This window comes from Borostomias antarcticus (assembly GCF_949987555.1).
Source record: "Borostomias antarcticus genome assembly, contig: scaffold_62, whole genome shotgun sequence".
Classification (NCBI taxonomy): Eukaryota; Metazoa; Chordata; class Actinopteri; order Stomiiformes; family Stomiidae; genus Borostomias; species Borostomias antarcticus.
Window position 1 is genome coordinate 547,273 of NW_028176112.1, and position 25,654 is coordinate 572,926.

Consider the following 25,654-nt stretch of genomic DNA (forward strand, 5'->3'; position numbering starts at 1 on the left):
CTCTCTCTCTGTCCCTCTCTCTCTCTGTCCCTCTCTCTCTCTGTCCCTCTCTCTCTCTGTCCCTCTCTCTCTCTGTCCCTCTCTCTCTCCCACCTTCTCTCTCTTTGTCCCTCTCTCTTTCCGTCCCTCTCTCTCTCTCTTCCTCTCTCTCTCTCTGTCCCTCTCTCTCTCTCTTTCCCTCTCTCTCTCTCTTTCCCTCTCTCTCTCTCTTCCTCTCTCTCTCTGTCCCTCTCTCTTTCTGTCCCTCTCTCTCTCTCCCACCCTCTCTCTCTTTGTCTCTCTCTCTTTCTGCCCCTCTCTCTCTCTCTCTCTCTTCCTCTCTCTCTCTCTTACTGGGTCAGACTAAAAGGGGGACAGTACAGTTGAGTTTTTAGAAAACATTGAATCCTCCTCAGTGAAAACACTTGCGGCCGTACCGTTCAGTCCACTCAGCTGTCAGCTGGAACGTGAGCTTCCGGGGGCGTTAACGGCCATGGTAACGGCATGGTAACGCCGGTAAACTGGGCCAGCCTGCCTGTGACACAACACTGTGGAATAGGCTAATGAAGTCTAACTTGAGAGGAGGAGGAGGATTTTTGGGGTTATAAAAGATTCAATTATTCAGAATGAACGTACTTCATTAAAACGTAATTAGAGAAATAACTTTTGCAAACTCATTTTCGTCAAACCTCGTTAGGGAGCCGGGCGAGTGTTGGGAGGTGTTGAATTCATGTTTGCTGATGTTCTCCGCAAGCTGTGTTTACCTACTTTCTCCTGTCACGGGTTTGAGTAGGTCAGTGAGCCGGTCTCAGATGGCCCCTGGGAGACCCCTGTGCGCCCAAGCAACCGGAGAGTGACAGTTTAGTCAACAGGAGACAGCGGCAGGGGAGGGCGGGGTCAGGGGGCGGGTGGGGGGCGGGGTTAGGGTGGGGGTGGGGGGCGGAGCCAGCCCCTCATAGGCCCGTTGTCTGCAGTGCTCAGTCCCTCCCTATAACAGACTTAGAAACTGGGGATAGAGCTGCAGGTGTGTGTGTGTGTGTGTGTGTGTGTGTGTGTGTGTGTGTGTGTGTGTGTGTGTGTGTGTGTGTGTGTGTGTGTGTGTGTGTGTGTGTGTGTGCTCAGTGTCCCCTACCAGGGTGAGGAAGAGTGAGTCTCGGGGTTCCGATGAGCTCAGACTCAGAGAAGACAGAGCTGATTGGCTCAGACTGAGACACATCAGGACCTACTGGTGCAGAGCGATGATCAAACCGCCGCCCCTCCCCCGGAATAACCAAAATAGATCAACATCTTTTCATGATGTTCCCTAAAGAGGAGATTATCCGTTTATGTAAATAATGCTGAAATATGCACATGTTCGACGCCGGAAACGCTACTATATCACTGATGGTTCCTTCCTTCTGTTCAAGGGATTTTTAGGGGCTTGGCTTTGTTTGGGGGAACCGACCTGTTACACGCTCAACCGGATACAGGCGCTGTGACACGTCTAAAACCTGTGACACGTGTAAAGCCAGCGGTACAGAGCGTGTTCAAGGTGACATTATTCGCGGCGCTCCTGCTCCGAGACGCCTCGGTGACCAACCTTCTGTCCCTCCCACGCACACTCTGGTTACGGCGTTGGCGTTCAAATATGTACAGTAGTACTGTACTGAGGCCCTGCAGGGGCACAGCCACCAAATATCTTCCAGGGGTTAGGGGGTCGGCACACCTCCGCCCAGAGAAGGACACCACGCCTGCAGACATGCCGTTACACACCAGAGGGCCCCCTGAGTCAGCCTGCAACACACACAATACGGTTACACACCACACAACGAAATGGCTTCCTCACTTGCTCCAGAACGCATGCGCACAGCGCGCAATCGTTGCTCCAGCACGCTGTGCGCATGCGTGCTGGAGCAAGTGAGGAAGCTTTTTCATGTCTAAAGACGTTTCTAAAGATCATATTACAGAGGCATGTGAAAAACCACAACAGGCCTATGCTCTATGTAAGCACAACTAGCGATTCATCAAGACAGATTGATGAAAACAACCGTTTAGCGGCAGAAAATAGATTTTTAGAAACTGCATTCTAAGTGCCCCGACCACCGCCATTACATGGATATACTGGCTCGCGCTGGATTTTACATTTCTTCTACATGCCTCCGAACTACACCAAAGTGATCTCGGTGAGTGAAACGTCTTATAATATGTCGTAAATAAGGTCCCGGTTGTCAAAAACGAGCATTGTCCTTTAACTAAAATGTTTATAATAACCTTGTTTGGATCCTTATGCTCTATTTGGAACCTTCAGAGGGGTCTACTGCTGCTACAAATGGTTTTATAAAGCACTTTTTTTGTGTGTACCGCCATACCGAGCAGAACCCCTGGAATGCTCTGGGTCCCGTAGCGCACAACATGTTTTGGGTGATGGTGATGATGCGCCACTTCTTCCTGCATGTCCTGGTGTACAGGATGTTGGCATTGACTTCCTGTAGGCGGTCTGGGTAGGTGTTGTTGTCCCCCACGTCTCCCCAGCCGGCCGTGCTGCAAACGCTCCCTGGTGCCACCGGCTCCCGCATCAGAGGAATCAGCTGGACCTCCCTGGTCAGGTTGGCACGGCCAGCCAGCTGGCAGGGAGACAGAGGCACAGAGACTCAGACAGGAAAGATCACTATGCCTCTATATAGAGTAAAACCTGGTCACGTTGGCGCAGATCCAAAATACATTTCCCCTTTCATGTTTCGTCAACGTTTTGGTCAAAGACCTTTCTCAAGACGAGACACATTTCGACACAAATACATTTTGCTGGAGGACATGTGTGTGCAGGACTATTCTTTCTTTTTGATCTGGATCTTGTACTTTGGGGGTTGAATACTTAGTAGCACCACTACTAGGAGAGCTCTCACTGTTTCAGTGCTTCTGGTCATGTCGGCACGCCAACACTCATGTCCCCCCATGACGCCGATGCCGACCCCCACTGACTCTAGACCCTTTGCACCACTTGCACACAACCACTGATTGTACCACATATCACAACGGCACACACATTGTATACTGTATATAAAACACTTAGCATGTATTGGACAAGTTACTTTAAAGTTACTGATTACTTTTTCTAAATTCTAATTGGATTACTTTACTAATTACTCTCTGTGAAAATTAATCAGATTACTAATTACTTTTGAGTTACTTTCTAAAACCAGATGGTAAATGGACAGCACATATATACTGTAGCACGTTTATCCAAAGCGCTTTACAATGAAGGCCTCTCACTTCACACACACACACACACAGCAATGGTGGCAGCTGCCATGCAAGGTGCTAGCGTGGTCGTTGGGGGCAATTTGGGGTTCAGTGTCTTGCCCAAGGACACTTCGACATGTCATCAGGAGAAGCCGGGATTGGAACCGCCAACCCTACGACCAGCTCTACCTCCTGAGCTACAGCCGCCCCACATTCATCATTCCTTACCCGAATCATAGAAGTGCTGATCTAGGATCAGTTTTGCATTTTAGATCATAATAGACACAAGACTCTGATCCTATACCAGCACTCTTAGCACATCTCAACTCTGATGACATAAACAGTCAGTTCAGCCATGACTGCAGAGGCCGCATGTGCATATGAACCAAATGAAAGGGAGCAGGCGCACATGAAAGTAGCTCGAAATAATCACACTTTTATTAGGTCAGTAACTGTAATCTGATTACTGAAAATTCAAATGTAATCCCTTACATTAAGTTACTGGAAAAAAAGTATTCTGACTACAGTAATCCGTTACTTTGTAATCAGTTACTCCCAACACTGATTGGGCCTGGCCTATTTCCATATGTCCTTCTACATATTGCAATACTGTAGGTTGGTATAAACAGCGCCCTGCGGGAATGGAACCTGTTAGAGTTGGTGTTGTGAGCACAGCCGTGGATGTGAGTGCCTCACCTTGAGAAGCATTAGGTCTTTATCGTTGCCGTCGTAGGCAGGGTGGCGTATGTAGCGCTGGACGACTAACTCCTGTTTGGAGGGCTCCCTGCTAGAGAGAGAGTGGGCCCCCAGAACCACCTGGACTCTCCTGGGAACGGGGGAGAGGATGAACAGATAATGGAGAGAGATGCAAAAATAGATAGATAGATAAATAGATAGATAAATAGATTATACTCTATTCTACAGTATAGCTGGAGTGTAATTGCCTACCCAAAGCAGTGTGCAGCTGTGAGGACAAAGTCTTCCCGGATCAGGACCCCCCCACAGAAGTGTCTGCCTCTGACCTGTAGGGAGGCCATGTAGGGACGGGAGTGGGGCTTTGCCTCCCGGTCCCCCACTATACCCACCCTGGAGGCAGCCGTGCCTGCCCAGACACAGGAGGGGCACAGATGTCAGCATCACAGTGTGTCAATAAAGTTTTGTGGCTCCTGTGTTAGACTATGAATCAACACAAAGCCACAGGAGCATGTTAAGAGAGTGTAGAGCTCAACAGCAGTTTGTTATTGTTTTGTATTTTCAGTTTGACCAATATCACATACACAAACGGCTCACTCTTCTGTACTGAAGGCATGAGCTTTGTAAAAATCATCCGGATCTCGCAAGCTTACATTCTGTTTTGCTACAGATCATTTTTGCTGGCGCCGACTTGTGTTGAGAAACAGAATGTAAGCTTGTGAGATCAGGACGGTTTTACGAGGCTAACGAGAAGCAGACACATGGACAGAATCAGTCTGGTAGGTTGGATCTTACCGTCCAGAACCAGGAACAGCAGCGTGTGTAGGACCACCAAGCAGATCGCCATGCTTTCTTTAGTCCTGCGGTGCTATTGACATGCTGGTCTTTTATAGGACCCTAGCCTCCGTCTGTTCCTGTCCTGTCCTCCATGTTGCTTCATGAAGTGTTTCAGACATGCTCATGTGGCTTTGTAGCCACACGTGTTGCAAAAGATACTGTCTGATTGCGACTGGCTGTTGAAACATGTCTACAACGTCCCAAATCAGTTCATGGGAAAGAGAGTGAGGTGTACAGAATGAGTCATGTAAAGTGACTGAGCATAGTGTGTGGTACGAATCAACACCCTGTCATAGTTTACAATTGTATATTATTATTATTATTTAGTACATTTGCATACTCTTCAGTCCTGAACACTTGGACTTGGTCTCCAGGCCCCACTGACACGGCTGCCCACTGCTCCTGGCACTTGGTAGCCTACATTTTGCTTTGCACATACAATTTTGCTTTGTATAGTAATATTATAGTATATTCTACTCAGGAGGCCATGTAGCCTACTTTCTAAATCCAGAGTCCAGAACTTGAGGTGTTTAGTAACTCTTGGTGCTTGTTCTAAATGTTTTTCTCATTACATATTTTTTGTCCTGCAATAAGTTAAAATCTCTTGAGTTTAAAACTATTTTAATCACTTGTTTTAATTCACTACTTTAAAATAAATGTTTACAATTTATACCAAACAGAAAATATGATGGGCCTATATGCTGCCTCTATAGATAAATTACAATTACAAGTTGACACTATGTAAGTACAGTAGTAGTGACTACACAGCAACATAACTTTTTTCTAAACATACGATTTAAATTTCAAAGCTCTCACTTGTAAACTCAGTTTTCAGCAACAGCTGTATTTAAGCAATAAGCTATGACATGACTGCTAAATATAATATTCTCTATGCAAAGATGTTCTCAGTGTCTTTCTTCTTTTTGTTGGCGACCATGGTCCAGCCAGCATCCCGCATCCTCTTCATGGCAGCTAGTTTTTTGGCATTCCTAGGTGACTTGTAAATGGCAGGGCTCTGGATCTAAAATGGAGTCAGAAGCACAGGCCAAAGGAGAGAGGGCAGGGGGAGAGACTTGTATTCAGAAATTGCACACATCATGCCATTGTCTACTTTTTAAAGTAAATTTGCATATCACAGCAACATAAGCAGGCACTGAATAACTTCTCAAACTATAATAATCTGTGTCAGATAAGCAGATTCCCATTGCTCCCTTTTACCTTCTTGAAGGTGTCTGCTTTAGTCTGCTGTGGTGCAGAGGCAGATCCTGCCCTCTGGTGGCTGCTTAGCAATGGCTCAGGAGCAACTGAAAAGCTCTGTCATTGAGAAGATGAGAATTAGTGTTCAAGATGGCATACTGGATAAACATTCATACACTGTAGTATTGGACTGTGATAAGTTGTAGTGTTGGAGTTCAAGTCATGGGTTAGTGTATTGAGAAACAGTGTGTGATGCTGTGTTCTTGGCTGGGAAGTGGTGGGGTGGGAGAGACATGACCCCAGAAGTAGTCACGTTAAATAGACACAACAACAGCTTAGAACAAAGATGGACATTAGCTAGCTTTGTTTACCATGATTTAAATTAGAAGTACTAATAAAACAGTATTTTAAGTTTCACTTGGTTACACAGGGAGCTGCCATCTTGTCTCCGAATTCCTGAGCGAACTGTGGGTAGGGTCGAGTGGTACGAGTACACGAGTGGGGATAATAATAATTAAGTACATGCTGGCAGTATTTACCAGCAGGTCAGTATGCTCGGAACTGTCAGACTTTGGATCAAGCTCCAGAGTGGCTCTCTTCCAAGGCACACACCTGTGAGTTGGTGAGGGTGGTGTTCTTATTCTGTATAACTGCAAAGAAAATCAGGGATGTGCACTCAACAAAACAGAAGACAGAGGGAGATCAAATACATAATCCGTACTGCAAATGAATAGGTGAGTGAATCAGTTACCTTGATTTGTGACGTTGTGCCAACCTTGTTGCTGGAACTCCAGGATGGAGTTTTGAGGTCCTCATTTACAGTTTTCTTGACAACAAGCATTACCAGTTAGTATTTTATTTTATCAATACTACTGTGATCACAAGGCAAATGGAACACTATAGTATTTTAATTACAAAGAACAAGTATATACTTTATACCCACCTTGACTTTTGGAGTATAAGCCACTGTTTTATCCAAGCTTTGGGATGGGGTTTTCTGCTTTGTCTTGGAAAAATCAAACATGTGCCTCTTAATGGATGATTCTTTTGAGGTATCAGAACATCTCACTTCTGAATCTGCAGTTGGTGCGAGCAGCTAAGTGTTGAATAAAGAGTGTTAGATAGAAAGATCCCTTCACATTGACACTGGATTGTTTCTGAGCATCTGTGATGATTACCTGTCTACTCTGTGTCTCAAGCTGTTGGTTCATTTTCTTATATGTAATTTCTTCTTTCAGTTTTGTTATATTCTGTATTAACTTCTCCTAATATCACAAATTACAGTACAAGTGATGGTTAAATAGGACATGATTGAATTATGAAAATTAAAATGTACTAATCAAAGGATTGAAATCATATGTGCTTGAAAATGAAAGATGAGCTCTTACCCTGTCCTTCATTTCTTTCTCCAGTTGTTCCTTCAAATTATCATTTTCTCTCTTGCTCTGTGATAGCTCCAACTCCTAAGGACAAGTTTATACAGTATCTCTGTTGCACTTACTCATAGAACAATTGATGTGTCCCGCCATCATGTTGTGGTTGTATGTTTTTGATTTGTCCATGGCTACTTTACAGTATACTGTCATGATCATACCAGTGCTGTTCTACTGGAATCTGCCTCCATTTTGCCCATCCTTTTCTCATCCAGCTCTGCATCCTTCTCTTCAACCATTTTGTCATATTGATTCTGATACCAACACAATAAACCATTAATAAACACGCATCTATGGATTGGATATATGTTTGGGGATAATCTCACCTTGTGCTTTTCCATCAAGGCAACCATGTCTGCAATCTTGTGCTGGCACTTGAATCTCTGTGTTGTCCTTACTCTTGATGGCTTCTGCAGCTTTAAGCTTCAGCTTTTGAACCTGTACATTATGTGTACAAGTATTAATGCCACATCAAACAATGCTGAAAAAGCATTAGAAGTGAGGGTACAGTTGTATCAGTTTTAAATGAATAACCTCTTCCTGCAGTTGTGTTTCAGAGGCTGATTTGACTGCAGCATCATCAAGCAGTTCTTGCCGTTTCTCCTCATCCGATCGCTGAAGATTTGCTGCTTCTTCTTGAAGTTGGTGGATCTAAAATGGACAACAGTAAAAAGTTGCAGGCAGGCACACATCGTTGGACGAGCATATTGCATGTCTCTACACCATGACGCATTATACTTGTGAGAATGAATAAAATCACATACCTCATTCTCAAGCAGACCAGACTTTTCCATCTCTTTGACTATCTGTTTATTGAGCATTTTAGTCTGAAAACAGGAAATATTTTCTATATGGCATTCCTACACAATAGGCCTGTCAAAAGAAAATCTTTTTTTTTTTTAAAAGAAGTTAGAACCTAAATTTGAGAGTTCAAATATTGTAATATTAATAAATATTATTTATCAAATAGTATGCAGCGATTTACATTAATAACAGAACATTTATAGGCTACAATTTATTTACGGGCAATAATCCAATAATCCAGACCAAGCACCTTATCGAAAGATGAAAGTTAACACCTCAGCGAGGGGTAACAGTGTTCACAGTACAATATTACAGTCAAGGGTTATTTTATTAGGTTATTATATTCATGAAAAAGAAAAAAATAATTTGAATATATTCGAGCTCAATTTCATGGCACTTTTGACAGCCCTACTACACAAAGTGTAACACACATGTCTCCATGTCCTACTACACACCTTTTTCTGACATTCCTCCAGGGATGTGGCTTTAGCCTCCAACTTGGTCTTCAGGTGGGAGAGCTGGAGAGAGACAGGTACAGTACAGTATGAGGGAAAACAGTTCTTCATTATGAACTGTAACAGCCATTCTCACTAGGGATGGGAATTTCGACTAATTTTAAAACCGAGTAACCTAACCTGATCCTACTCGAGTAACCGATTACTCAAAAAAAAGATTACTCAAAAAAAGATACCGTCCAGACAGAGCGCATTGAACCCCGGCCCCCTCGGAGGGGAATACGTTTTTTTCCGCCGTTATTACCGTGGCGGTGCTTTCATGTCTCGTCCATGCCCTTGCAAATAAACATATTTAAAAGCTGATGTGTGGTTGGATGCATTACTTATCATCAGATTGAATAACCCATAGGTTTTCATGAAGCTATCGGAATCGAAAAACGCAGCCTTTTAATGTGGATGCACTGCCCAGCTCATAGCCTATTAAGCCTATCGTTAGGCTACTCTGAAAACTCTAAGCCTAGCCTACAATATGCAACCAATTTACTAATATAAATTAAGTATTAAACCAAGCCTTTACTGCCGATGCCGGATAACAAGTGAATTAATTTTTAGCGTTATCTAAAAAGCACCGCGGCACTCACTGCCTATTTCCAATTTATTGGACAATAATGGATGTTTTGGCGTCAAGCCTTCATTAGAGAAATGTCCATGCAAAACTAAATAGATTTATTGAACAACAGGCCTATTCATTCAATATGTATGTATAGCAGGCTGGAAAACTATAGGAGTAGGCTATAGGCACATGGACCTGTGCTGGTACTCGCTGTCTTTTTCAGCACCACCTCAGGGCTCATTAACAACATGATTAGCCTACCGCTAAATGATGGGAGTGCTGCCTGGAGCCAGAGTACAAAGTTCACTCACACCACTGCCTACTATGCACAGTATACAGATAAACAAAACCAGAGACCCGGTACCAGCGTTTAATTGTCAAAACAAAACAAATGAAGTGGCATATACTGTATATAGGCTTAAGTCTATAGTTCTCTCATAGGCTACCTACGCTGTAACAGGTTTGGAAGTCCGAGGCTCGATCCATAAAATGCTTTAACACTATGCAAAACCACGGTGTAGTTTGATCCGAAAATGCTTAACAGTATGGAAAACCGAACCATGGACAGCTAGCATTAGCAAGCCCATGGGCTAATTATTGCTAGTTTTTGTGACCACGTAACTTTGCACCCAAGAACTGTGTCCATGTAAATAAATATAGCTTTTAAAACGTAACCAGTTAGCTGGCTAGACAGTAATCAACTAGTAATCAGTCATCACTGCCCCTGACAACTGGCTGCATTTATTATTTTTACGATCGGTGCACTTTCAGATATTCCGTTTAATAGCCAGGCAGGGGTTCCCCCGGGATTCCCAGACAGCTGACGAGTCATGCCCTACCTAATATCTGATCAGGGGGTTCCCCCGGGATCCCCAGACAGCTGACGAGTCATGCCCTATCTAATATCTGATCATTGGTTGCCTGAAAGAGCCGCAGTGACGTTGGCAGCACCTTTCTGAAAAGTTGAGATGGCAATGTTTTCAAAACGCCTGAGCGCTCCGTATACAGCGCTTTTCTCCAGGCAGCCGCCAACGCTCTATCCTCTTTGGTAACAATTGAAAAAGGGCACAGGCGCTCAGAAATGCGCGCTTTCACGGCCAAACATGCCATATTGTATAGCCTTTAGATTAACCGAGTAGTATTTATTTTCCGACTAGCAGATTGCCTACTCGGGTACTCGAGAAATCGGTTAACCGTGCACATCCCTAATTCTCACCTTTGCCTCCATTGCTTTTATGCACTTCGCCTTCTTTGCGATTTCTCCCTGCAGATCTCCACACTGGAGAAACAGTGAACCAAAATAAATTTAAATTATAGTAAATACCTAAACCACATATAGGACGGCTTCAAGACAGTTGAGTTGACAGGCTTATGAAGCGGGGTAGAATGACTGGTATGAATGAGTGGGTGTGTCAGAGTGGAGTTGTGTGAATGAGTGTGTGTGCACGTCTACCTGCTTCTCCACAGGTGTTCTCAATCACCCCCATGATTGGGAGAGTACAAATGCCGGTGCTTCCGTTCTACCGTGAGCTGACGTTTCTTCCACGTACCCGAGGACTCGAATGACGGGGACGGGTCTACCATCCTACACCGAACCGCACCGGAGATTGAGATACAACGCACGCATTTTACGCAGTAAAGGAAAGTGATCAACCCCATTGCTGGCGTGATAGCACACGTATCTGTCTATATCGGATGTGTTAACTTTGGCTACGACTGAGTCTGCCCTTTTCCCTCCTGGACCACAGCGCGCACCGGACTGGGCCAGCCGACCGTGCAGCGGGGTGATCGGCGAGAGATTCAGCATACAACGCCCTCAATTCACCACAGCAAAGGGAAGTCTTGCTTACCACTGCTCGTGTGCGAATTGAGCAACGCCAGTGTTTGGGACTGTAGTGTGTCCGGCGGCTGATTCTGCCTTTCCCCTCCTCTTGCCCACAGCGCAACGGACCAGCCTACCATCGCGGAGCTACGAGCGAGGACGGTGGGAACGACCCACGCCTACCCACGGACGCCTAACGTGAATGCCTCGCTCCCGGGACTCCCATTGAGAGTGTCCAGGAATTTACATCCAAACACCTTAGCCTTTGTCTTTGTAATTTATCACCTCCCCCCAAGTCCCTTGCAAACCCCAGTTTCAGTCTAATGTAAAACACCTCAGCTCTCCCTCTTTTGTAATTGTGAACACACTCTGCATAGCTCTTCCTCATCTCTTTGTTTAGGTCGGAGGGGCCCCACCTTGGTCTTCCTCGTCCTCATTCAGACTTTTGTTTTCTTTGTTGTCACATGTCTGTGCTCTTGGCCACGCCTGCCATTTCACATTCATGTACAATGCAGTAGCCAATCACATCCTGGAAACACTGTACCTTTGTTTTGGACTGTACATAAGCCACAGCCAGAAGTGACTGACTTCACTTCTCTGACAAACCACCTTTGTTTGCGTTGTTCAGGAAGTCCTTGCGCAAGTATTTGATTTCATTCAATAAACCAGACTCAACCTTTTGAACGTATCTTGGTAAATCTTTGGACTAGACAAGTCTAAAATACGATCACAGTTTGGCGACGCGGATGATCTGGGAGGACTACCTGCGTGTTGCCGGGATTCCAGTGGATAGGACTGATCGACAGACGTGTCGGTCCATATGGGCTTGGAAAATCAATTTTCTCTCTTGCGCCAGAGCGCTAGCCGAGATTATTTCCTCAGTTCTGCCACTGGATTCCTGAGGCTCACAGGTACGTTTAAACGAACCCTCTTGTGGTTCTGAGTTGTATTTGCCTTGATTTGGTTCAGTTGTGTTGGTCTGGATTGGTTGAAAACAGGAAACCCCAGCGTGGGTATTAAGTAAGTAACTATCCAAGGAGATGTGAACAGCAATATACATATTTATATCGTATTGTCGTTTTGACTTCGTCCTTGTTTAGGCTACCGGGGGATCTCTTCAGAAGAGGTGTAATTTTGGGTTAGGGACTCGCTCCCTTACAGTTGATGTAGACTACAGTTTAGATTGTTTGTCGGCTCGGCTGTAGTTAAGAAGTGAGAGTGCACTTCTAGGATAACGTTTTGGGTTGCTTTAGTTCGATGTTCCAGAATTAGCACAAAAGGGAACCTGTTGAAGTTCGCAGATAGTGCGATTTCCACAGGGTTGAAGTTCGCAGTGAGTGCGATTTCCACAGGGTTGAAGTTCGCAGATAGTGCGATTTCCACAGGGTTGAAGTTCGCAGTGAGTGCGATTTCCAAATGGGTTGAAGTTCGCAGTGAGTGCGATTACCAGCTAATCTCCGGAGTGTCTGTTTTTTGTCCCCGAACGGGGTTGTGTTGTGTTTGTCTAAGCGCTATTTTTCGCCGGCTCAGTGGGATTTTTGATTGCATTTTTGAGCCTCGGCTCTTGATTGTATGTTTGTTACGCGCGCCATGGATCCAGGTAAAGTATTTTAAAGTATTGTTTTGTACCCTTTTTTAGACTGTTAAAATTCTGCTAGATTCCCAGTAGGCTAGCTAACTGGTTGCCTAGGAGACGCCGGAAAACAACTCCCGGTGATCCGCCTTGAGCCAGAGGGAGAACAAAGAGATTCCTGACTGAGTGAGTACTAAGCGAATTTAATGTCTTAATGTGTGTTTCTTTCGAAATTGTATTCTTTCCCGCCGTGAGTTAACCATAAGGTTTCCTTTCATTGCTGTTTTGGGGTTTTGGGCTGCGTCGTGGTTATTTAGGGATTTGTTTCTTTAAATTTCCCCGCGCTGCCAAAGACAACTTCCGGGTCATACATGCAACATTTTGGGATCACCACTAGGTGTCCCTGTAACCCCGGCTACTAAAATATGCTAGAGGAAGTCACAGAATTCTACTGCTAAACGTGTCTAGCCTGAGGAGATTGTTGCGCTCAAGCATTATTCTGCGAGCGTTTGTTGGCAGATTTTCGTTATGTGCTAAAGCATTTTCGATTTCTTACATCCATATCTGACATTTAGTGTTACATTTTTTAGCTAAGATTCGGGCTCAGCTAGAGGTGGTTGAGATGTCTAGGTTAAGGGAAAAGCCTGTTAATACTATAGACTGGTCTGTTTTTAAGATTTGGGAGAGAGTAGCACGAGAGCGGGTTTTTAGGTCAGGAAGGAAAGATAAGGAGATTCAGCAAACAGTCTCTCCGCCATTTCCCCAGCAGAATAACTCTGATTTAAAATTAGATCCCCCCTCGACTCGTTGCTCCGTGCTCACACCCAACCAGGCTGTTCTTCCCCATCTTCATGCTCCCGCCATTAGCCACGCCCCTTCTCTCATTTCGCCGCTTTCTACGAGGTATAAGGAAGATTTGGCTAGAGCTATATCTGAGGCTAAGGTTAATTTGGAACAACTGCAAATGGCTAGAGATAGTCTGGAGGGACCGCAAATACACGCGCCTCTGATACGCTGCCCAAACCCTGTTCCTCGCCCTTCACAAATAAATTATGCAGCTGGTTATGCGGCCTGGACTCCAGAGATTACGGTTTATAGACCCTGGCGCTCTGATGAACTACGTGAAATAGCTAAAACCTTGCCCGATCCAACCAAAGACATTGACGAGTTTGAAAATCTTTTTAACAGTTTAGTTCGTATGTATGAGCCTCACGCAGAGGAAATCGCCATGATCATGAGACAGTGCCTTGGGCTAAAATGGGTGGATGTGAAACATCCGTTTGACATTGCATTGCCTTTTAATCATGCCGATTTTTCTGACCAAAACACTGCGCTGTTGAACAGAATCAAAACTCGATTCCCTAAAAAGATGGATTGGGACCGTATCACATATTGCAAACAAAATTCCGATCAACAGTTCGAGAAATTTTGGGAACGACTAGAATCAGTTTTCGCCGCACACAGTGGCATGGACAAAGCGAACGCCGATTATAAAAAGATTTTGAAACAACAATTGATGAATAACTCTCTCTCCTCTTTGTCCGACCAAGTTAGGTTGATGTGCCACACCTGGGAATCGACTTCTCTCGAAGAAGTTGTTGATCATTTCCGCTATGCGGAGCGTCTTCGTGATCACATTGAAGAGAGGGAGTTGAAAGAAATGAAGCTAGGTGCAGCCAGATTACAAGCTGCTCAGTTACAACAGCTGGACAATCAGACTGCTGGTGCGAGGTGGAACCAACAACGACCACAGTGGCGACAGAGAAACAATAGGAAGCGTTCTGGTAGGGTTAGGCGAGGAAAAAGGTATAATCGAAGTGAAGATAGAGATGATTCATGCTTCCATTGTGGTCAGTATGGTCACTGGATGGCACAGTGTCACAGCTACCGCAGGCAAATTGAAAGGGAGAATCCTGCAACCTGGGATTCGGCGCCACCTGCTGGAGTGAACAACCCATAACAGTCATGACTAGGCCAGGAGGGACCGTCAGATAGAACAGCTGTGAAAAAGGAACAGAAGGTTCATATTTGTCAGTGTCTTAATCTGCATACAGCATCTCCTAACCCAATTTATATATTTTTAAATGGTTATGTTAAATATCTCATGTTTATAGTTTGAGGCACATTCATCGGGCCTGAGTGTTTTTTCTGAGTGGGTTTTTTACAGACAACTGTCGTTCCGGGAGTGATGGGTGAATGCCGAACCAGGAGACGGGCACAGGACACCGGAGGTGGAGATGGAGATTACTGGCCTGTTTCCCTACAGATGGGCGATCTGGGGTTCGTGAGATGCAGACCAACGCCATGTCACCAACTCACTGTGAGCGACAGATAAGTATGAAACAGGAGCAGTGCCCAAATACTCTGTCCTCAAATGCAGAAGAGGGAGGGTTTAGATATACAAATTTTAGCTATACAAATGAAGCTTTGATGGGGTTTTTTTTGATTAGTTAATTGTAAATGAAGCCAGTTCATTTTAGTGTCATTTTCTTTGCCTCATCTCTATTTTTATCCTGACTTCAGGAAATTTTTGCTTTCACCCTTAGAGGGTGTTGTTTTGTTGAGACGAGAATATGGGTTATTTTCTTTTCATAAAATCGCAAGAGAACTGCTAGAGCCAAATCCAATTGCCTTGATCATGACTGGGGACTGGGCGTGTTGAAGTCATTCTAACACTGCCCCTGATGTCACTGTAGGCTACTGCAGAAGACTGGCTCTAAATGACACTTGAACAGTCACCCTGTTTAAGTTTTCCTGACAGATAACAACATTTTTTCCCCAAAGCAGGAGCTTGCGCTTAACCATGTTTCTGAGTATCTCCTACAGACTGTTGAATAACCGTTCCTGACCAAAGAAGGGAACAGGGAGACCAGACCAGAGGACTCTCTTTTGCTCTGTTTTGTCTCTGTTTGTCTCTCTCATCTGTGGATCCACAGACGGAGCACTTCATCAGCCTGTGCTGGAGGCGGGAGCGCCGAGGTGAGCCCTCCAGCAGCACGACCCGGGCCGGCCCTACGTGGAGCAGTACAGGGATGGACCGGGTTCAGTTCAAGAGCCTACATTTCTGACCTACAAGCATCTGCTCCACCTGCGGAGAAAAGAAATGAAGGACTAAGTGCACATTTCCACCACCAAACTAACCTGTATCTAGGGCCTAATGACAAACCTGTACTACCTCGTTCATGTTTTCATTATGCTTTCAAACTAGCCCACGGGCCAGATCATGTTTCAAAAACAGGGGTGGCGGAAGATGTTAACAGATGTCTCCAACAGAGTGAGGACCGCCATTTCCTGAGGCTAAGGAGGGGTTCCTGCATCACATCTCTCCTGGGGATTGGGTCCTAGTCCACGACCACAGACGAAGGAGCTGGAACTCGCCGAGGTGGCTCGGGCCGTACCAGTTTCTACTCATCACGCAGACAGCGATCTGAGAGGACTTCGTTGGACCCATGCAAGCCATTGCCGACGGGTCCAAGTAGCAGAGGACGGTCCACCAGGGGATCGCAAACACCAGGAGATCAGAATGCAGCTGAACCAGAGGGCTCAGAGGCCAAAACCATGGGCCATCACACTGTCCTCTCCTCTGACGAGGAATCGGAGGAAAAATGACCTTGCTGGTCACCTCCTCACAAGATGCACCACACACGCACACACACCTGCACACACTAACATTGAACATAACTGATTTCAAGCAACGTGACATCGAAGTTGCGATCTAGAAGAGAAGACGCCTTGCATTCCCCAATGACATTCTATTGCCCAAAAGAGAAGTGCCACCTAAATGACTGTTGGGATACACTGTGAACAAGAGTGACCTTGACAGTCACCGCCACACTCTCCTCTCCTCTGATGAGCAATCGGAGACTGACCTTGCCGGTCACCTCCTCACAAGAGTTAATGAACTTTGAAATAATCTGGAAAATATCATATTTGTTTACAAGAGTTGCAATTGTTGAAACATGAGTTGATAAATAAGTTTGGGTTTTTCCTCTAAATTGACCAAGAGGTTTTTTTTTTTTTTGCCCCTCTTACACTGGTAACCATTTTATCTTTTTTGCCTTGTAAAATCAAGTTTTTTGGTGAATGGTTGTCCACTCTTAGACTATAAATAGTATATAATCATGTCATCTTTTTTATCTTGTTTCCTGTCAAATTTCTGAAGCAAGGGGTTTTGGTGTGTGATTTTGCACGTTGAGAGAAAATAATTAAAAAAAAAAAAAAAAAAAAAAAAAAAAGAGATTTTTTTTTTTTTTCTCCACCTAGTGGAGAGATTATTTCCTTTCCACATGTATAGCATAGCTGACTGTTTACACTGTGTTTGGATTTTATTTTTGTGTGCCTGTTCAGGCACAAATGAGGGATTGTCCAGGAATTTACATCCAAACACCTTAGCCTTTGTCTTTGTAATTTATCACCTCCCCCCAAGTCCCTTGCAAACCCCAGTTTCAGTCTAATGTAAAATACCTCAGCTCTCCCTCTTTTGTAATTGTGAACACACTCTGCATAGCTCTTCCTCATCTCTTTGTTTAGGTCGGAGGGGCCCCACCTTGGTCTTCCTCGTCCTCATTCAGACTTTTGTTTTCTTTGTTGTCACATGTCTGTGCTCTTGGCCACGCCTGCCATTTCACATTCATGTACAATGCAGTAGCCAATCACATCCTGGAAACACTGTACCTTTGTTTTGGACTGTACATAAGCCACAGCCAGAAGTGACTGACTTCACTTCTCTGACAAACCACCTTTGTTTGCGTTGTTCAGGAAGTCCTTGCGCAAGTATTTGATTTCATTCAATAAACCAGACTCAACCTTTTGAACGTATCTTGGTAAATCTTTGGACTAGACAAGTCTAAAATACGATCACAAGAGGCGCAAGATCGAGTGACGTCATCGAAAACGGGAATTCCCTCTCATCCCTCCCCCGATTGGACGAGGCCGTGGGTTGGGTTTTGGATGGGTGGCGCCACACGAACTATCCTCTACAAATAGGTTGTAGTTCTTTTTATTGGTGATAGTGTTTTTAGCAGGGTTCTGGTTGGAAGCCTAGTCTCGGCTGTCCGCTTCTAGGTACTATTATAGTTGTAAGACCAGTATATCGTTGTGTAGTGTTTAGTGTGTAGTGTCGCATGCCTTATTGGGTACAGTGTACCCCATACCCCATCTTGAGTGCTCGGCCCCTTTTCGTTGGCCGTCTTATACGCAGTGGATTTGTAGTGGTACGTGTTGCCGTGTATGGTAGTGATACCTTTTGCAGTGATACGGGTGGCTGTGGTTTACCGTGTGCAGTGTATTTGTAGTGGTACGTGTTACCGTGTATTGTGGTGATACCTTTTGCAGTGATACGGGTGGCTGTGGTTTACCGTGTGCAGTGTAGTAAATAGTAGCATTACTCGAACTCTCCATTAGGGGGAGCCCAATTGGTCCCAACCGTATTGTCTCACTAAAGCATAGTGCCCAGGATTAGTGCCGCCTGACCACCCTGTTTTATAAGCTGGTTTTATATTGTTGTGATATTGTGTTCATCCCTATGGGTGGAAATGTGTCCTTAAAGGAATTGCCAATAAATTACTGTGAGAAATATATATCGCCTCCTCTTGCTGTGTACTCAAGGGTCTTTAGCATAACCTGTACGGTTACATTTTTGGCGTTGTCAGCAGGATCCTTGACCTACATAGCAAGATGGTTGACGTTGACGATGCTGGCGGGCAGCCCCAGGGAACAGTAGTTATGCCTTGGTTTATGGGTGGGCCTTGGGTGCCCAAGTTTGACGGAAGAGAGTCATCAAGGTTTCCAGAGTGGAAAAATCAGATTGCAGCATGTATTCGAGCCCAGGGGCTAAATGCACAGCAAAGGGTCGATTTTGTGTTGAGCGCCTTAGATGGAGATGCCAAAAGAGAGGTGGCGCTGTTGGTTGTAGAGGAGCGCAACACTGATGTTAAAATCTTAGAGGAGCTAGAGAAGCTATATGGGGGACAGAAGTCGGTAGCACAGCTGCGAGTAAAGTTCTTTAACTGCAAACAAGAACCTGGAGAGGAAGTGAAGGCATTCACCCTCCGGCTGCGGGAACTGCACCACAGTTGGAGAGCGCAAGACCCACACCAGGGGTCGGACGACGAGCTACTACGGACTCAATTCGTCATGGGTCTGAGACCCGTACCCATGAAGCAAGAGCTACAGCGGCAGCTCAGGAGGAACTCGACGACCACCTTCACAGAGGCTTGTCGGGAGGCAAGAGCATTAGAACGAGAGTTAGGAGGATCTGAAGAAGCTCAAGCCTGCCCCGTTTTTGCCCCTGCATCTAGGAGAGCCCCACCAACAACTCCTGAGTGGCAGCAGATCAAGGAAGACTTGCGGACAGAGCTGCGCCAAGAGCTGCGCCAAGAGCTTAAAGAACAGATGGCCCTCCTGAGTAAGTCTGTGGTAGACGAGCTGCAGGAACGCCTGAGCATGGCACAACTCACCACACCTCCAACCGCCGCTGCAGCCCCTCAACCACTCTGGCGCCGGCAACCGAACAACCCCCAACGTCAGCGCCTGGAGTCGGCGCCTCCGGGGCTATCCCACTACCAGTGGGACGGCCAAGGCCGTGCAATCTGCCGTGACTGCGGGGAAGCAGGACACATTCAACGGTTCTGCCCTCGCCGGCAGCCACAACAGGATTTTTGGCCACCCCGGTCACAACAGGGCAAGTGAACCGGGAGGGGCCCCCGATTGTGCCCCCACAAAGGCCCGCCATGGTAGGAAGATGCCCAGAAATTGAAGTGACTATCCAGGGTAAGACGATTCCATGCATCCTTGACACTGGTTCACAAGTCACACTCATGAGCCAAACGTTATTTCAGCGGCACTTTGGAGGGGAATGCATAAGCGACCCTGACCGCATATCATGGCTGGCCTTGAAAGCAGCCAATGGACTTAACATCCCTTACGTGGGGTATGCTGTACTTGATTTCATCATTGGGGGTATAGAGGTGAAGGAAAAGGGGGTGGTTATTGTTCGAGACGACTGCATCAATACGGAGTATGGGTTGCTGGGGATGAATGTGGTAACAGATTGCTGGGCCCGTATTTTTCAGGGTGGGCACCCAGGGGTTGCAGCCTTTAAATCAATCTTCTCCCCCTCTGCAGAGAAGTTGTGGGACGTGGCCTTTGCGGCCTGCCAGAGGGCAGAGGCCTCAACCACTCGAGTGGAACTACAGGGGGTGGCCAGACTACAGCGACAGCCCCCAGTGATGCTGCCTCCCTCAACGGAGACAATTATCTGGGCCCAGGTACCACAAGCTGCTGGCCTGGCGGATTGCCCGGTTCTACTGGAGGATCTGGACGGCTACGGTCGTGAATGGCGGGTGGCTAGGTCACTGGCCTGGACCCGAGGGGGGAGAGTCCCCCTACGCATCTGCAACCCGAACCCTTTCCCCCTTGAACTGCCCCAACGGTGCCCCCTAGCCACCGTTACCCAAATCGACCCGCACGAGATCAGGGGGAGGACGACCCTGACGTTGCGCAGCGCTGGCCCCCAGGCGATTGAGGTGGACGTCCAGCACACTGCACAGACTCCGAGTGAGGACCACCCAGCCCTGGCTCTAAAGGGCGACGGCCTGGATGGGGATCAGCAAGCCCAGCTGGAAGTCCTGCTACGGAAGTGGTCGCACGTATTTGCCACACACGATGAAGATTTTGGGAGGACAGCGATCATCACTCACCAGATCCCGACTGGCACAGCTCCCCCGATACGGGAACGCTACCGCCCTGTTCCCCCAAGTCTCTACCCAGAACTTCGATCACTGCTGCAGGGTATGCTGGACAGTGGGGTCGTGAGGGAGAGCTCGAGTCCGTGGGCTGCCCCAGTGGTCCTCGCCCGGAAGAAGGATGGGTCTTGGAGATTCTGCGTGGATTACCGCAAACTAAACGCAGTGACCCACAAAGACTCCTTCCCACTGCCACGAATCGAAGAGTCACTCACAAGCCTGTCCAAGTCGGAATGGTATTCAACCCTCGATTTGGCTAGCGGATATTGGCAGGTGGAGGTGGCGACAGAAGATCAGGAGAAGACCGCCTTCACAACGCCCTTCGGCCTCTACCAATTTGACAGGATGCCATTCGGCCTCTGCAACGCCCCGGCCACTTTTCAGAGGCTCATGCAGCGCTGCTTGGGGGCCCAGGTCTACGACCATCTTCTCATCTACCTTGATGATGTGATCGTCTACTCCCCCAGCTTCGCTGCACACCTGCAACACTTGGAACAAGTATTCGCTCGTCTCGACGACCACGGCTTAAAGCTTCAGCCACGCAAGTGCCACTTGTTCCAGAAGAAGGTGGCTTACCTTGGACATATAGTCAGTAGCCAGGGGGTGGCAACGGATCCCGACAAGGCCGCTGTTGTCCGCGACTGGGCACCACCTACCACAGTCAAGCAGGTGCGATCCTTTCTTGGCTTTGCGGGCTACTACCGACGATTCATCCAGGGATTTTCCAAGATAGCAGCCCCACTCCACCAGCTCCTCCAAGGCCAAGCCAATAGGCCGTCAGCCTCCATCCACTGGACGAACGATTGTCAGGTGGCCTTCGACAAGTTGAAGCAGGCCCTCCTCAGCGCCCCCATCCTGGCTTTCGCAGACTTCCATCTCCCATTCCGGCTGTACACAGACGCTAGCCTGGATGGTCTCGGGGCTGTCCTGTCCCAGGTCCAAGATGGGACAGAGAGGGTCATTGCATATGCAAGTCGTAGTCTCCACCCCGCCGAACGCAATGACCAAAACTACAGCTCCTTCAAGTTAGAGTTGTTGGCGCTGAAGTGGGCAGTCACTGAAAAGTTCAAGGATTATCTGTGGGGTGCGCAGGTCACCATATTCACCGACAACAACCCATTGGTCCATCTCGAAACCGCGAGGCTGGGAGCAACTGAACAGCGATGGGCAGCCCAACTGGCCAACTACTCGTATGAGATCCGGTACCGACCTGGGACGAAGAATCAAAATGCTGACATCTTGTCACGACTACCAGGGGAGACGATGGGCGCCGTTGTACAGGCCACCATGGGCCGATCCTCTGAGCTGGAGCTATGGAGGGAGCGACAGATGGGGGACCCCGACTTCCGGCTTCTCCATGCCGGGATAACCGAAGGTGAGCCCCCCACACCTATTGATCGTTCTACTTTGTCCCCCCAGCTCCGCTGCCTACTCCGCGAATGGGCCCACCTGGAGCTTTGTGAGGGGATCCTGGTGAGACACGTGACTGAGCCAGACACGGGCGCTCCAGTGAAACAGATCGTTGTCCCGGAATCCCAAGCTCGGGCCCTGTGGGAGGATTACCACAAGGCGGCAGGCCATCCAAACGGTGACCGAATGATGTCATTACTAAGGAGGAGATTCTACTGGACAGGTATGAGCAGAAATGCCCGGGCTTGGTCGGCGGAGTGCATCACTTGTGTGGTAGGAAAAGCGGGTGCGCAGCCAAAGGCACCTCTGTGCTCCATTCCATCTAGCTATCCCTTCGAGACTGTAGCTATAGATTACCTGACCCTAGGAAGGCCTGCCGACACTTACCAATATATTCTGGTCATCACAGATCTGTTCTCTCGCTACGCGCTGGCAGTCCCCACGAAGGACCAGACGGCTCCTACTACGGTGAAAGCCCTCTGGACTGCGCTCATCCTCCCCTTCGGCTGTCCCGAACGCATTCTCACGGACCGGGGGGGAGCATTTGAGTCGGCTCTGATGCAGCAACTCTGTGCGATGTATGGCTGCCAGAAGGTACGAACGACCCCCTACCATCCGCAGGGCAACGGGGCCTGCGAAAGGCTCAACCGCACACTTCTCTCGCTACTGAGCACAATCGAAGCCAAGCACCAAGCCCAGTGGCCAGCCCAGCTACCTGCACTCTTGCAAGCCTTCAACAATACCACCCATGCAAGCACAGGCATGACGCCCCACTACGTCGTCTTCGGCCGTCACGCCAGACTTCCAGTGGACATGCTCCATGAAGTCGCGCCGCCCCAACAGAGAGACGACCTGGACGGGTGGGTCAAAGGACATCATCAAGCCCTCCTGCAAGCCTATGCCACGGTTCGCAACAACGTCGAGCGGCGTAATAACTGGAACGAGGAGAACTACAACCGGAACGCACGGAGCTTGCCACTGCTACCAGGAGAGAGGGTGTTGATGAGGAACTTTCGCCGCCAAGCCCAAGGGAAGTTGGCCCCCCGCTGGCTCCCAACACCTTTTGTGGTGGTCTCCCAACTACCGGATCGCCCAGTCTTCTCCCTACGGCCAGAAGGGAAGGACGGCCCCATCCGAACCATCCACCGCAACAACTTAAGGCCGTGCCCAGGAGATGCGCCGACGAGGGGCGACCAGGGTATGAACCTTCCAGCGAGTAATCCGGAACGTGCTCAACATGGACAACCGCAGCCCATTTGGCCATGCAGGTGGATGGTCCAGCCGCAGCCACCTGCTCCGCCTCAACCCGGCCGTACATCTGGACAACCGAGGCCAATCCAAGGACCACCCTTCCCTCCAGCAATGGCATCAGCTCCGACTGCCCAGCCTCAGGAGGCCCCAGAGCACCAACTAGGGGCAGACCAAGGCGATTCGCAGCGGTATTCACTCCGCCCCAATCGTGGCAAACCCCCACCACGGTTTATACCTTAAGGGTTGAGACACACTGACTATAGTCGTGCTCGGGACGAGCACGGTTAAAGGGGGGGCGAATGAAGCGGGGTAGAATGACTGGTATGAATGAGTGGGTGTGTCAGAGTGGAGTTGTGTGAATGAGTGTGTGTGCACGTCTACCTGCTTCTCCACAGGTGTTCTCAATCACCCCCATGATTGGGAGAGTACAAATGCCGGTGCTTCCGTTCTACCGGAGCGGACGTTTCTTCCACGTACCCGAGGACTCGAATGACGGGGACGGGTCTACCATCCTACACCGAACCGCACCGGAGATTGAGATACAACGCACGCATTTTACGCAGTAAAGGAAAGTGATCAACCCCATTGCTGGCGTGATAGCACACGTATCTGTCTATATCGGATGTGTTAACTTTGGCTACGACTGAGTCTGCCCTTTTCCCTCCTGGACCACAGCGCGCACCGGACTGGGCCAGCCGACCGTGCAGCGGGGTGATCGGCGAGAGATTCAGCATACAACGCCCTCAATTCACCACAGCAAAGGGAAGTCTTGCTTACCACTGCTCGTGTGCGAATTGAGCAACGCCAGTGTTTGGGACTGTAGTGTGTCCGGCGGCTGATTCTGCCTTTCCCCTCCTCTTGCCCACAGCGCAACGGACCAGCCTACCATCGCGGAGCTACGAGCGAGGACGGTGGGAACGACCCACACCTACCCACGGACGCCTAACGTGAATGCCTCGCTCCCGGGACTCCCATTGAGAGGCGCAAGATCGAGTGACGTCATCGAAAACGGGAATTCCCTCTCATCCCTCCCCCGATTGGACGAGGCCGTGGGTTGGGTTTTGGATGGGTGGCGCCACACGAACTATCCTCTACAAATAGGTTGTAGTTCTTTTTATTGGTGATAGTGTTTTTAGCAGGGTTCTGGTTGGAAGCCTAGTCTCGGCTGCCCGCTTCTAGGTACTATTATAGTTGTAAGACCAGTATATCGTTGTGTAGTGTTTAGTGTGTAGTGTCGCATGCCTTATTGGGTACAGTGTACCCCATACCCCATCTTGAGTGCTCGGCCCCTTTTCGTTGGCCGTCTTATACGCAGTGGATTTGTAGTGGTACGTGTTGCCGTGTATGGTAGTGATACCTTTTGCAGTGATACGGGTGGCTGTGGTTTACCGTGTGCAGTGTATTTGTAGTGGTACGTGTTACCGTGTATTGTGGTGATACCTTTTGCAGTGATACGGGTGGCTGTGGTTTACTGTGTGCAGTGTAGTAAATAGTAGCATTACTTGAACTCCATTAGGGGGAGCCCAATTGGTCCCAACCGTATTGTCTCACTAAAGCATAGTGCCCAGGATTAGTGCCGCCTGACCACCCTGTTTTATAAGCTGGTTTTATATTGTTGTGATATTGTGTTCATCCCTATGGGTGGAAATGTGTCCTTAAAGGAATTGCCAATAAATTACTGTGAGAAATATATATCGCCTCCTCTTGCTGTGTACTCAAGGGTCTTTAGCATAACCTGTACGGTTACACTTACACTTTCATCAAACTTCTTCTGCAAGTTCTCAGAGTCTTGAGCTTGTGTCATGGGGTCTGGGATTGGAGTTGGGCTCTTGGCGCACAGCTGCAGAGGGTTTGATCATTAGGTTAGAGTGCCTCCTCCTTGTTACGTGCCAGGAAAAGTTGGGGTGGGGCTTAGACCTGGTCCAGGGCGATCTCCTACGTACAACGCCCTGTTACTCTCAATGCAATTTGCCTATTAAAGCGCTTCATCAGCCCGGTCGTCCGACTCTACAGACATAACCGTTTCGTTACTCACCAAAGTAAACACATCGTTGGAAAGATGAAAGCCTTTTCTCCTGAAGCGCTACAGTTTGTAGTCCCCCACCTTTCAAATAAAGGGCACATTTGTACACTTAAATGTTTTATATCCACAGCGCATCGACTGTCTTCTTCTACCGGCGAATCGGCGCTCTCCGCTTTGTTTAGTCTACTCACTGCTGCCACCCATGTCGGGGATGATGCATTACATCTTAAATGGTGTTGTGAGACTCGCGTTTAGGAAGGAGTCTGATTAGCGGGAGAACATTTACGCTGAGTTAACTATGGCAAACGATCTCTTCAGAAAACATTTCGGGAAACATTTATGTAACTGTTGCCTTATAAAATTGACAAGTACAATCATTGGCACGTTGTTAGATGTGGTTGAAGACGAGTGACCGCCGATGATGACGATGATGATGGTGTGTGTGTGTTTCAGGAAGTCCTCAATGTCCTTGTTTAGAGAAAAAGGCATAGAGGCACGCACATCCTAACACTGTGTCTGGGTGCTGGACAGAGAAGGATAGTTCAAGTAAAAACGTGATGTCCGCACACCAGACTGGAGCTCCCAAAAGTGAGTTTATTG

General features: G+C 47.7%; 2 protein-coding genes across 2 annotated transcripts in view; both read right to left on the minus strand.

Moving 5' to 3' along the window:
• LOC311328820 (mitochondrial adenyl nucleotide antiporter SLC25A24-like) overlaps window positions 1-25,654 on the minus strand; it is a gene marked incomplete at both ends in the record, with an annotated part of 358,532 nt that overhangs the window by 297,761 nt on the left and 35,117 nt on the right. The window lies entirely within an intron of this gene.
• LOC311328807 (mast cell protease 1A-like) lies at window positions 757-4,738 on the minus strand (the record flags this gene model as incomplete). The annotated part of the gene is made up of 8 exons (XM_084462717.1): window positions 757-809; window positions 1,626-1,752; window positions 2,328-2,582; window positions 2,862-2,969; window positions 3,427-3,447; window positions 3,895-4,021; window positions 4,147-4,300; window positions 4,687-4,738. The coding sequence occupies 8 exons, from the start codon at window positions 4,736-4,738 to the stop codon at window positions 757-759; spliced, it is 897 nt and encodes a 298-aa protein (XP_084318843.1).